This window comes from Scyliorhinus canicula, chromosome 2 (assembly GCF_902713615.1).
Source record: "Scyliorhinus canicula chromosome 2, sScyCan1.1, whole genome shotgun sequence".
Taxonomy (NCBI): Eukaryota; Metazoa; Chordata; class Chondrichthyes; order Carcharhiniformes; family Scyliorhinidae; genus Scyliorhinus; species Scyliorhinus canicula.
Window position 1 is genome coordinate 90,336,070 of NC_052147.1, and position 13,833 is coordinate 90,349,902.

The window sequence follows — 13,833 nt, forward strand, 5'->3', positions numbered from 1 at the left end:
AATTTTAGCGATAACTCCTCTAATGCGCGTCCCTGCGCTTCTTCCACATATATACCACATCCTGTAATCCTTTTTCCATTATCAACGGTGGAGGAGCCAACTACATAAATTTTTAAAGATTTATCCGTGGGCTGGGTTCTCTGCGATCTGATGCCTGCTTTTGTGGATAGCGATTTAGGAATAAAGGGTCCTGTGTTGTGCCTGGTTGTGATGATTTCACACTCATGTAGGTTTCCTTCATACTGCAAGTTATCTGCTAAAAATGTGTGTGTCTTTGTCCTTTTTACTGTGATGTCCCTTCCTTGTAAGAGTAGGGTCCAGCGCGCTGCTCTAATCTGGCTAACTGAACCGTCCTTTAACTTACTATCTAACAGTAGTTGTGTTGGGGTGTGCTCGGTTAAAATCGGGGTTGAGGCCTGTGGTGTATGCAAAGTACTGAACAGCCCAAAGAACTGCGAGCAAGTGCCTTTCACAGGCTGCAAATCCTTGCTCCACTGAGTCCAAAGTGCGCACGATCTGGCCAGTAGAAGTGTGGCTTGCACTCTGCGCAGACTTGGCAGTCCCTGGTTACAGTCCTGACCTCCTCAATGGAGTAGGGCAGGTTGCGGGCCTTGATGAAATGGAAGAACTGGGTGACCCCCGGGTAGCAGAGGTCATAGTGGAGAGCCCGGAGTCGGTCCACTTGTGTGCTGGCACATGTACCGAGGGATAGGGCATCAGGGGGCTCATTGAGCTTCCCTGGGCGATACAAAATCTCGTAATTATAGGTGGAGAGCTAGATCCTCCACCTCAAGATCTTGTCATTTTTGATCTTGCCCCGCTGTGTATTATTGAACATGAAGGGAACCGACCGTTGGTCAGTGAGGAGAGTGAATGCCTCCAATGTCGCACAGCTTCCACAATGGCTTGGGCATCCTTTTTGACAGAGGAGTGCCGATTTTTGGAGGCATGGAGGGTGTGGGAAAAGAAGGCCACGGGCCTGCCCACCTGGTTGAGGGTGGCGGCCAGAGCTACGTCCGATGCATCGCTCTCCACCTGGAAGGGGAGGGACTCGTCGACCGCGTGCATCGTGGTCTTGGCGATGTCTGTCTTGATGCGGTTGAAGGCCTGGCAGGCCTCAGCCACCAGGGGGAAAACTGTGGACTGAATGAGTGGGCGGGCCTTGTCTGCGTAATTAGGGACCCACTGAGCATAATAGGAGAAAAACCCCAGGCATCGTTTCAGGGCCTTGGGGCAGTGGGGGAGAGGGAGTTCCAGGAGGGGACTCATGTGGTCGGGGTTGGGCCCTAGTACTCCATTTTCCACGACATAGCCAAGGATGGCGAAGCGGTTGGTGCGGTACACACATTTCTCCTTATTGCATGTGAGATTAAGGAGTTTGGCGGTCTGGAGGAATTTTTGGAGGTTCGCGTCGTGGTCCTGCTGATCGTGGCCGTAGATGGTGACGTTATCTAGGTATGGGAAGGTGGCCCGCAGTTCGTACCGGTCAACCATTCGGTCCATCTCTCGCTGGAAGACTGAGACCCCATTAGTGACGCCGAAGGGAACCCTAAGGAAGTGATAGAGGCGGCCATCTGCTTTGAACGCAGTGTATTGGCGGTCCTCCGGGCGGATGGGGAGCTGGTGGTAGGCAGACTTCAAGTCCATTGTGGAAAAGACTCGATACTGCGCAATCTGGTTGACCATGTCAGATATGCGTGGGAGGGGGCACGCGTCGAGCTGCGTGTACCGATTGATGGTCTGACTGTAATCGATGACCATCCTGTGCTTCTCCCCAGTATTCACTACCACCACTTGAGCCCTCCAGCGGCTGTTGCTGGCCTCAATGACCCCTTCCCGCAGAAGCCATTGGACCTCCGACCTGATGAAGGTCCTGTCCTGGGCATTGTACCGTCTGCTCCTGGTGGTGACGGGTTTGCAATCTGGGGTGAGGTTCGCAAACAGGGAAGGTGGGTCGACCTTAAGGGTCATGAGGCCGCAGACAGTGAGGGGGGTAGGGGTCCGCCGAATTTTAAAGTTAGGTTTTGGAGATGCCACTGAAAATCCAGGCTGAGTAACAGGGCAGCGCAGAGGTGGGGGAGGACGTAGAGCCGGAAGTTGATGTTCGGAGGTAGCTTTCGAAGCAGGCTAGCCAGTGGTCAAAGGCGGACGTGGCATTAGCTGCTTGAGGGCTCAGCTGAAGGCGATCAGGCTTGATGCGGAGATCCATCATTTAAAAAATCTTACTCAATAAATTGATGCACTATCAATTACCAGAAAGACGAGAATAGTGGAACAATCGAGGCTTTATTGAGCAAGATGTTGTGCCTCCTATAGCTGGAACCAGAATGGCTGCAGCACAGGAGAGCACACAATTTTATATGCCGTCTACTGGGCGGAGCCAGCAGGCAGGGATTTACCATTGTACCTCTAATATACGGGCAGTGCCGTAATATACATCTAATACACTGCTAGTGGTGACGACCACAGGGCGGAAGCCCGAAGTAGGGTCAATTCCTCCTCGTCTTGTGCTAGGCTCAGTTTAATCCAGTTTAAGGTGGTCCACCGGACCCACATGACGGTGGCGAGGGTGAGTACGTTTTTCGGAGTAGAAGATAGATGTGCGAGGTGTGTGGGAAGCCCAGCAAACCATGTCCATATTTTTTGGGCATGCCCGAAGCTTGGAGGGTTCTGGCAGAGGTTTGCCAAGGCAATGTCCACGGTGCCGAGTCCAGAAGTGGCGATCTTTGGCGTGTCAGAAGACCCGTGAGTTCAGGGAATTAAAGAGGCCGACGTTCTGGCCTTTGCCTCCCTGGTAGCATGGAGACGCATCCTTTTAATGTGGAGGGAATCAAAGCCCCCAAGTGTAGAGACTTGGGTCAATGACATGGCTGGGTTTCTCAGCCTCGAGAAAATAAAGTTTGCCTTGAGAGGATCAATGCTAGGGTTCTCCAGGAGGTGGCAGTCGTTCGTCAACTTTCTTGGAGAAATGTTAAATGTCGGCAATAGCAGCTTTCCGAGAGTGGGAGGGGAGGGGAAATGTTGTTTTATGTTATTTCATATGGTCTGTGAAGATAGAGCCAATTGGGGAAATGTCTATTTTTTCACCATGTTAATGTTTAATGTTTACTGTTCTTTTTCTGTTATTGTTATAAAATTTTACAAATACTTCAATAAAAATATTTTTTTTACAAATAAAAGACCTTTTCTTTTAGGATTTTTTTGGGTTCACTTTACATCCAATGGAGTGTAGGAGACCTAATAGTTTGGAGAGAAGCGAAATGTGCTCTTCCTTGGTATCAGTTTGTAGGAGCAAGTCGTCCACATACTGAATGAGGCATTTGGGTCGGGAAAATTTGGATAATCCATTTGCCAATTGTCGGTGGAAAATGGAGGGGGAGTTATGGAAACCTTGCGGAAGGCATGTCCACGTATATTACCGTCCTTGGAACGTGAAGGCAAATTTGTATTGACAATTCTTAGCTAATGGAATGGACCAGAAGCCATTGCTAATGTCCAATACCATGAAATACCTTGACTGTAGTCCCTGCTTTAGCATTGTCTTGTGACTCGTGACAACGTTCAGGTCTGCTAATGGAGTTGCTTTATTGAGTTCTCTGTAATCGATGGTCAGTCTCCATGAACTGTCTGGTTTCCTTACGAGCCAAATTGGGGCATTGTTTGTTGAGGCTCGGGGCCAAATTACACCTTGGTCTAGCAACCTTTGAATTACTTTTGCAATTTCTCCCTCGGCTTGCTGTGGGCAGCCGTATTGTTTCTGGGGCTTGGGATCGGGACCTGTAATGGTGACTGTTCCCGGAATTTTTCCACAATCGTGCTTGTGCTGGGCGAAGGATGCTTTCTGTTTCCTTAGGACCTCTCTAATTGTCCTATCTGTACTAATGGCTTGCGGATCAAACCAATAGTCGCCTACTGAGCAGATTCTGTGTTCGTAGTCTCCTACTGTGAGCGTAGCGGGGGCTCTTGCTGTTCTAGCCATTTTCCAAACACACTTATTCACGGGGTCAAAGGAAAGGTTGTGTGAACTCATGAAGTCGATCCCTAAAATGTGTTCTACTGTTCGGGGCAAATCTACTAAAACAATGGGTTGCTTGGCATTAACGGTCCCGATTTGAATATCTACGGGGGCCGTAATGTATCCCTGCTGGATATGTCCTGTAAATCCGCTAAGAGTGATAGCGTCTGTAGTGGGCCATTTGTCACGCTGAAATATTGTGGAGGAGTTTAAAGTGGTGCAGGACCCTCCTGTGTCCCAAAGGAACTCTACGCGGTGTCCCCGGACTGTGCCTGTGACTACTGGTCTACCTGACTTGTCCCAGAGTGTGTCGGACACCCAAGTTGGGGAGTCCGAACACCGTCAATCTGTGCTATTTATAGCAGAATTGTTTGGGCGGGCGCTAATACTGTGTATAGGCCTGGCATTGTTCCTATGTGGGGCGTTCGCTTGCTGATTCCATTGCTAGTTCGGGGGGGCACTGCATTCGCGGGCATAATGTCCCTTTTGTCCACAAGTATAGCATCCCTGTGCTCTGTGGTGCTATCTGTCATGTGGGCAGCACGGTAGCACAAGTGGATAGTACTGTGGCTTCACAGCCCCAGGGTCCCAGGTTCGATTCCCCGCTGGGTCACTGTCTGTGCGGAGTTTGCACGTTTTCCCCGTGGCTGCATGGGTTTCCTCCGGGTGCTCCGGTTTCCTCTCACAGTCCAAAGACGTGCAGGTCAGGTGGATTGGCCATTATAAATTGCCCTTAGTGACCAAAAAGGTTAGGAGGGGTTACGGGGATAGGGTGGAAGTGAGGGTGTAAGTGAGTTGACTCGGTGCAGACTCGATGGGCCGAATGGCCTCCTGCTGCACTGTATGTTCTATGTCTACCTTTGTTTACCCATGCGGGGTCCTGATGTGTCCTTACTGGATTCATATTTGCTTCTGCCTTCTCCTGCTCTGCCTTTTTATGTAGGGATTGTTCCAAGCTCTAGAAAGTCTCTTCAGAACCCACACTTCGTTATTTGTGGCGTCTGAGGGGGTCATAATTCACACAGGCCTTTTGACCTGCTTCTGTGGCACGGAGACTAAAATATGGGTCCATTTGGTTGTGTTTTTGACATTTAAGTGTGCGTGGACTAAATCTCCAAACACCGTTTTGAAGTGTATCCAAAGGCGTCCTGCATATGCAGTTGGATGCTCTCCCTTCTTTTGTCTGCAGCGATTGAGACCTACGGGATCTCCTCTGTTATAACCAATTGCATCTAAAACTTCTGCCTTCATCTCCTGGAGGCTTCCTCCTCCTACATTCTGTGTACCGGGTAATGCTGAACTAATGGATGGGTCAAGGCTCATCACTATAAGTTTCACTACCTCCGGTTCGTCCAGACCGTACATAACTGTCTGTTATCTTATTCGTTCAAAGAAATGGTGTGGGTCTGCTGTAGGTTGGAATGGTTCAATTTTGGTGCAGGCATCTCTCAATTGGGTGATGGTTAGTAGGGTGGTGTAAACGAAATCAGGCTCCTCGCGATCCTGTGACGTGCGCTGTGTGGTAACTGCATTCATGGGGGTGTGTGCTGCCTGTGCAGTCGGTGGTGCGGGTGCTTTCCTTTTTGGGGCCTGGGGGGCTCTATTGTGATTCTCAGTGTCTTCTACATATCTATAGGCATATATTTACATATCTAGATATATCTACATATCATTGAGTTCCTGCCAATCGGGGCCATCTTCCTGGTCTAAATTTGGTCCAAAGGTGTCTCTGAAACCATTTTGCACTGAGAGCAGTGACTGTAACCTTGAAATTTGCTGCCTGCATCTGGCGTGGTCTACTGAACTCTTACTTTGCTCCGTTGTGGAACTGTGGAGTGTTCGTAGAGCTGCCTTCAAGGCTGCGCGTTGCTTCTTTAACTGTTCTACCTGTTGTTCCATCTCTTCTCTTACCAAGACTGTGCATTGTGTATCCTGGTAGGCCTTATCGTATTGTGTCTGAAAGCTGCTTAGGTGGGCTAAACAAGATTGGTATACCCGTTTGACATCAGCCATCTCCTTGTCTTTTGCTGCTAGCTGCTCTCGGAGTTGCTCATTAACCTTTTCACACTTGCTAACGTTTCCCTCACTCGTCTCCTCTTTCTCCACAAGTTGTCTGCGGAGCGTCCTCATAACCTCCTCTATGCCTCGCAATTGTGCCAGACAGGACACGATTGCCATCGGCTTACGAACTTTCCCTAAATTATTCTTGTGTATCTCGGTTAGGTTGTCCCACCAAGTTTATCCGATACTACCAGGACCTGAATCTTCATTCGAACAAAACTCAGACCAAAGGGGCCATCCTTTCCCCTTTAAGTATTTCCTTAGCAGGGCAGCACGGTGGCACAGTGGTTAGCATTGCTGCCTACGGCGCTGAGGACCTGGGTTCGAATCCCAGCCCTGGGTCACTGTCCATGTGGAGTTTGCACATTCTCCCTGTGTCTGCGTGGGTTTCACCACCACAACCCAAAGATGTGCAGGGTAGGTGGATTGGCCACGCTAAATTGCCCCATAATTGGAAAAAATAATTGGGTACTCTAAATTTATTTTTTTAAAAAAGTATTTCCTTAGTTCCTCTTCCCATATGGGACACTGCTCCGCTCTGTTGGTCGCTGCGACCTCGGGTTCCCGTGGGTTCATAAGGCGTTCCATTGCCTTTGCTGCCATTTCTACTGGTATCTGTTTTCTGTATCCTAAATTTGGGACAGGTGGGAATAGGGCGGCAATGCAAACAGCGGGTATGGCCTAAGCTATTTTCCGGTTCATAAAACCCCCGATAGTTTTACGCAATAAAATCTAACGGGTTTACTTTATATCCCTGTTAGTACGCTTGCAAATTACTACACACTTCCGAATCTTAGAGGTTTGATCAGTACGGCTCTTACACTTGTGGTTTCTTTCACTTTTCCAATTGGATTTTTAATTCAACGTTTTGTGGGTTCTCTCGGAGTGGCAAAGTCACTTCTAGGTCGAGTCCCGTCAGAGGTTGCCAATAATGTTGCCAATTTGCACCGGAGACGCCAATAATGTTGCCCTTTTTAATACTGAGTGATATTGCTTTTCAGAGTCGCCAGATATCAGATGATATCACCACAAGGTTCAACCGGATATTGATCAAAGACCCAACAACCAGTCAGTTAGTTCAAGTTCAATAATAGTTTATTTACACACACAATTAACTCACACATGCAACATAAAAACACCATAAGCTATATTATACCTAACACTACAACAACTTGTACTTAACTTCAGGCACCCGACTTTGGCAGAGGAACAAGGCCTTTGTTCGGATCTGGAGTGGCTGGGTCTGGAGAAGTAACTTCAGTTCTGCTGGGCTCATCCGTCTGGTAGTGATTGTTGATCTTGAACTTGCTTCTGGTCGTGGTGCTGCAGTTGGCTTCAGGTATAGGCCGGGACGAAGAGTGCCGGTGTGCCAGGGCCAAAAGAGATTGAACACATGGCAGTGTCTCTCTTTATCCTTTGGGGTTTCATGCTCTTTTGGGCGTCCTTAGCTTTGGAGCCAATAATTTGGCAGGCTTCGATTACTGCCGTCGATTTGTGCCAATAAAGGGGCGGGTGCCTTGATGGCTGGGCGTGTCCTGAGCGGTCATTGTCCTTGGCTGTTTGGGCTTCCTGGGTGAAGGGAGTGGCGCCAATGTGTCTGGACAGTTCCATCTGATACCCTCTGACCCAGCTCCGCACCTTCTCCACAAAGAACTGGTACTCAGGTATCAGATACAGATCCAGACACATCGGCGCCACTCCCTTCACCCAGGGGAAATGGGCCATTAGAATGCAAATCGGCTAGGGGTCTCAATACTGTCTGGTTCTCTGTTAGCAAATATACATTGAGGCTGTGAGTTTGCCTGAATCCTGTATTGGCCATATTTCCCTTGAGTCTTTGCAAGTATCCATGTTTCCTTTGTAAGTGGCCATCCCAGATGGCTACAACAGGGTGGAGAGGCCGCTCTCCATCTCATCAGGATCGGCCTTTGGGCGATCAACGAGGCGAAGGCTATGATATCTGCCTCTGCACCCGTTTCCAACCCTGGCTGGTCCGACACCCCGAATATGGCCTCCCAGGGGGACCCGAGTCCAGTTTCACGTGCACCACCTTGGAAATTACCCTAAAAACCTCCTTCTTCCAGTAATCCTCTAGCTTTGGACAGGACCAAAACATATAAACGTGATTAGCGCCCCCCTCTCCCTCCCTCCCCTCAACGCTCACACACATCTGCTCCTTCAAAGAATCGGCTTATCTTCACCCTCATGAGGTGTGCTCTGTACACCACCTTCAGCTGTAGCAGCCCCAACCTCGCACACGAGGTGGAGGGATTCACTCTCCGGAGCACCTCACACCAGAACCCCTCCTCTATAACCTCTCCCAACTCTTCCTCTCACTTTGCTTTGATCCCTTCTTGTGGTGCCTTATCCTCTTCCAAAATAGCTCCGTACACCGCTGACACTACCCCCTTCTCCAGTCCCCCTGTCGTCAGCACCTCCTCCAGCAATGTGGAGGCCAGTTCCTCCGGGAAGCTCTGTATCTCCTTTCTGGCAAAATCTTGAACCTGCATGTATCTAAATATTTCACCCTGCTCCAGCCCATACTTTGCTTCCAGCTCCTTCAATCCTGCAAACCGACTCCTAAGAAACAAATCTTTTTGTGTCTTAATCCCCTTCTCCTCCCATTTCTGAAAATTTCCATTCCACTTCCCTGGCTTTTTCTGCGCGGTCGCTCGGCCAGTCCGAGCCAGAGAATCGGCGGCCCTGCTAATTCCAGCGGCCCGCGGCCAGCGCCGTGCCAAATGCACCAGAGCAAATAGCGTCGATTACACACCTCAGAGAATCGCGCGTCGGGGCGTCATGGTGGGGTAGCGGCGATTCTCTGGCCCGGCACGGAGAATTGTGCCCCCTATGCTCTATCCTTTCCATTATTTGCACTATTCCTTTCCATTTCCCCGAACTTCTTAATACGATGGCCAACGGCTCAATCGCGAGTGCAAACAGCAGGGGGGACATAGGACACCCCTGCCTAGTCCCACAGTGGAGAGGAAAGTATCTCGAGCTGATGTTGTTTGTGCGGACACTCGTCCTCGCCTCCTTATATAGCAGCTTTAGCCAGTTCACAAATCTGGGTCCAATTCCAAACTGCTCCAGAATTGCCATCAAGTACCCCCATTCTACCCAGTCAAGTGTCTTCTCAGCGTCCAATGCCACAACCACCTCTGTTTCCATCCCCTCCTCCGGTGCCATAACGACGTTCAATACCCTTCTAACGTTTGAAAAGAGCTGCCTCCCTCTCACGAACCCTGTCTGATCTTCACCTATCACCTTCTGGAGGCACACCTCCAGCCTACCTGCCACTACCTTCGCCAATACTTTTGCGTCCACATTCAGAAGCGATATGGGCCTATACGACCCACACGTCGGATCCTTATCTTTTTTTAGCAACAGTGAAATCGATGCCTGCCCCAAGGTTTGTGGCAACACCCCCTTCCCTATCGCCTCTCCAAACATCCCCACCATCAGGGTGCCAGCTTATCCTTGAATTTTTTATAATATTCCACCGGAAACCCATCCGGCCCTGTCACCTTCCCTGACTGCATCCTCCCAATCGCATCCTTTATCTCCTGCTCCACTATTGCTCCTTCTAATGTAACCCTGTCCCCCTCCCTTAGCCTCGGTTACTCCAACCCATCTAGAAATTCCTGCATCTGCCACTTGCCATCCTAAAAGCTTGCTGTACCTATTCGATCCAATGTGCTTGCAGCTCCAACATGCTAATGGTTCCACCAACCAGCAGAACCAGTATATTAAAGAATCCAGTGTACCAGATGATCCACATACTAGTATATCCATTGAATCCTTACAGTGCAGAAAGAGGCCATTCAGCCCATAGAGTCTGCACTGACCCTCTGAAAGAGCTAACTTGGCCCACTACCCCGTCCTATCCCTGTAACCCCACTTAACCTACACATTTGTGGATACTAAGGGGCAGTTTATCATGGCCAATCCACCTAACCTGCACATCTTTGGACTGTGGGAGGAAACCGGAGCACCCGGAGGAAACCCACGCACACACGGGGAGAAAGTGTAAACTCCACACAGACAGTAACCCGAGGCCGAAATTGAACCCAGGTCCCTGGCGCTGTGTACTGTTGTACTTCAACACCTTGTATTCTAGCAAATACTGTGTGATAGCTGACAATATAATTGCGGTTCCCTTATATTAGTAGCTCCAGCATACAAGGGTCCCAGTGTACAAGCAGTTTCAGTATTCTAGTGGCGGGTTCAAAGCGACAATAGGAAACTGGTAGAAAGCAGCAGAGCAAAGGTTACTGAGAACATGGAGCAGAGGAGATGGGGACCAGCTCGGCCTCAAATGGAATAATCTCACACGAAGAGTAGAGAATGAGTGGCAGACCAGGTACTGAGGATGTTGGAGAAGAGAGTGTCTGTCTTTAAGTGTAGAGAGTTGGATGGGGCGGTGCTGGATTGCTAGTCAATGCTCATAATTGACTGCCCCCCCACCCCCGGCCAACCCCTCACTCCCCACGAGCCCTTTGCAAATGAGCTGCCCCCTGCTGACTTGATAAACGCTGCTGGAGTTAGTGTTGAAGGGCACCAGCAGAAGAAGTGGTGGGACTAACATGGCCTGTGATCGGGGTGGAGAAGGGGGGCCTTTTGTTTGTCACTGGATGAGCTTTTTTGTTGAAGGTTCTAGCTGAACCTGTGTTTGTATCTTTTCCAAAGGTAAACAACCAGGTCAGGCAGAATGGAGAAATAATTCAGAATGGTGTTGCAAAGCCGAGGCGAACAATGGTAGCGATCAACCAGAAAAGGGAGACCGAAGTTGTCTCAGTATCAAGCTCAGTCCCTGACCCGATGAGTGGGATCGTCACCCGGCAACAGCCCAGCCCGAGAGGCTCTCATCTGCACAGACACAGCTCTCCACAGCTCAGCCCAGCTCAGAAGCAGCGACCTCAAATCAGTCCCTCTGGAGGAGGCCGCAGAGTTACACATGAGGAATTCAGGAGTGCCATGGCAACAGTGGTTAACCAGAGTGATCCCAGACACCACCTGGAAGCCCTCAGTAAAATCGGGGAGGGCTCCACAGGCATTGTGTGTGTTGCAACTGAGAAGCACACAGGCCGGAGGGTGGCAGTGAAAAGGATGGATCTGAGGACACAGCAGCGAAGGGAGCTGCTCTTCAATGAGGTAAGGGGTGGGGCGGGGTTCCTGCTTCCTGGGAATACTCTGCCAATGTCCACCTTACAATTACAGACACTGAGAATGTTATTCACTGGGAATAGGCAAATAGATCTGAGGAATACCAGTAGATTAGAGATACGAGAGAGGGGATTGGGGGGGGGGGGGGCGTTAGAGATACAGAGAGTGGGAATGGGGGGGGGGGGGGGGGGGGAGTAAGAGATACAGAGAGTGGGGAATGGGGGGGTTAGAGAAACAGAGAGAGGGGATTGGGGGGGGGTTAGAGATACAGAGAGAGGGGATTGGGGGGGTTAGAGATACATAGAGAGGGGATTGGGGGGGGGGGTTAGAGATACAGAGAGTGGGGATGGGGGGGTTAGAGATACAGAGAGAGGGGATTAGGGGGGGTTAGAGATACAGAGAGAGGGGATTGGGGGGGGGGTTAGGGATACAGAGAGAGGGGATTGGGGGGGGTTAGCGATACAGAGAGAGGGGATTGGGGGGGTTAGAGATACAGAGAGAGGGGATGGGGGGGTTAGAGATACAGAGAGTGGGGATTGGGGGGGGGGGGTTAGAGGTACAGAGAGAGGGGATGGGGGGGTTAGAGATACAGAGAGTGGGGATGGGGGGGTTAGAGATACAGAGAGTGGGGACTGGGGGGGTTAGAGATACAGAGAGAAGGGATGGAGGGGTTAGAGATACAGAGAGAGGGGATTGGGGGGGGGGGTTAGAGATACAGAGAATGGGGATTGGGGGGGTTAGAGATACAGAGAGAGGGGATTGGAGAGTTAGAGATACAGAGAGAGGGGATTGGTGGGGGGGTTAGAGATACAGAGAGAGGGGATTGGGGGGGTTAGAGATACCGAGAGAGGGGATTGGGGGAGTTAGAGATACGAGAAAGGGGATTGGGGGGGTTATAGATACAGAGAATGGGGATGGGGGGCGGGGGTTAGAGATACAGAGAGAGGGGATGGGGGGGGGTTAGAGATACAGAGAGTGGGGATGGGGGGGGGGGGGGGTTAGAGATACAGAGAGAGGGGATTGGGGGGGTTAGAGATACAGAGAGAGGGGATGGGGGGGGGTTAGAGATACAGAGAGTGGGGATTGGGGGTTTAGAGATACAGAGAGAGGGGATTGGGGGGGGTTAGAGATACAGAGAGAGGGGATTGGGGGGGGTTAGAGATACAGAGAGAGGGGTTGGGGGGGGTTAGAGATACAGAGAGTGGGGATTGGGGGGGTTAGAGATACAGAGAGAGGGGATTGGGGGATGTTAGAGATACAGAGAGAGGGGATTGGGGGGTTAGAGATACAGAGAGAGGGGATTGGGGGGGTTAGAGATACAGAGAGTGGGGATGGGGGGGGTTAGAGATACAGAGAGAGGGGATGGGGGGGGTTAGCGATATAGAGAGAGGGAATTGGGGGGGGTTAGAGATACAGAGAGTGGGGATGGGGGGTTAGAGATACAGAGAGAGGCGATTGCGGGGGGGTGGAGGGGTTAGAGATACAGAGAGAGGGGATTGGGGGGGGTTAGAGATACAGAGAGTGGGGATGGGGGGGGTTAGAGATACAGAGAGTGGGGATTGGGGGCGGTTAGAGATACAGAGAGAGCAGATTGGGGAGGGTTAGAGATACAGAGAGAGGGGATGGGGGGGTTAGAGATACAGAGAGAGGGGATGGGGGGGGGGGGGGGGGTTAGAGATACAGAGAGTGGGGATTGGAGGTGTTAGAGATACAGAGAGTGTGGATTGGAGGTGTTAGAGATACAGAGAGAGGGGATTGGGGGGGGGGGGGGGGTTAGAGAGATAGAGAGTGTGGATTGGAGGTGTTAGAGATATAGAGAGTAGAGATTGGTGGGTTAGAGGTAGACTGGCCGCTTGATGTGGTTGTTTGAAGCTGAAGTGACTGGATGGTGGTGGGGGTTGGGGGAGAGCCAGGTGTGACCAGTACTTTGGTGTTATAGCGTTTCCTCCACAGAAGCAGATCCACTGACAGACCTCTTTGTTTTGGTGGGGGGGGGGGGGGGGGGGGGTTAGAGATACAGAGAGTGGGGATTGGGGGGGTTAGAGATACAGAGAGAGGGGATGGGGGGGTTAGAGATACAGAGAGAGGGGATGGGGGGGGGGGGGGGTTAGAGATACAGAGAGTGGGGATTGGAGGTGTTAGAGATACAGAGAGTGTGGATTGGAGGTGTTAGAGATACAGAGAGAGGGGATTGGGGGGGGTTAGAGGTACAGAGAGAGGGGATGGGGGGGTAGAGATACAGAGAGTGGGGATGGGGGGGTTAGAGATACAGAGAGTGGGGACTGGGGGGGTTAGAGATACAGAGATAAGGGATGGGGGGGTTAGAGATACAGAGAGAGGGGATTGGGGGGGGGGGGGGTTAGAGATACAGAGAGTGGGGATTGGGGGGGTTAGAGATACAGAGAGAGGGGATTGGAGAGTTAGAGATACAGAGAGAGGGGATTGGTGGGGGGGGTTAGAGATACAGAGAGAGGGGATTGGGGGGGTTAGAGATACCGAGAGAGGGGATTGGGGGAGTTAGAGATACGAGAAAGGGGTTTGGGGGGGTTATAGATACAGAGAATGGGGATGGGGGGCGGGGGTTAGAGATA

The 13,833-nt window shown here is 50.9% G+C and overlaps 1 protein-coding gene across 2 annotated transcripts in view; it reads left to right on the forward strand.

Annotated features, from left to right (window-relative positions):
• LOC119956003 (serine/threonine-protein kinase PAK 4-like) overlaps positions 1-13,833 on the forward strand; it is a 118,945-nt gene that overhangs the window by 65,607 nt on the left and 39,505 nt on the right. For both annotated transcript variants that reach the window (XM_038782677.1, XM_038782685.1), the window contains one exon: positions 10,766-11,230. In XM_038782677.1, coding sequence (XP_038638605.1) covers positions 10,766-11,230 — 465 coding nt within the window. The remainder of the gene's footprint in view (positions 1-10,765; positions 11,231-13,833) is intronic.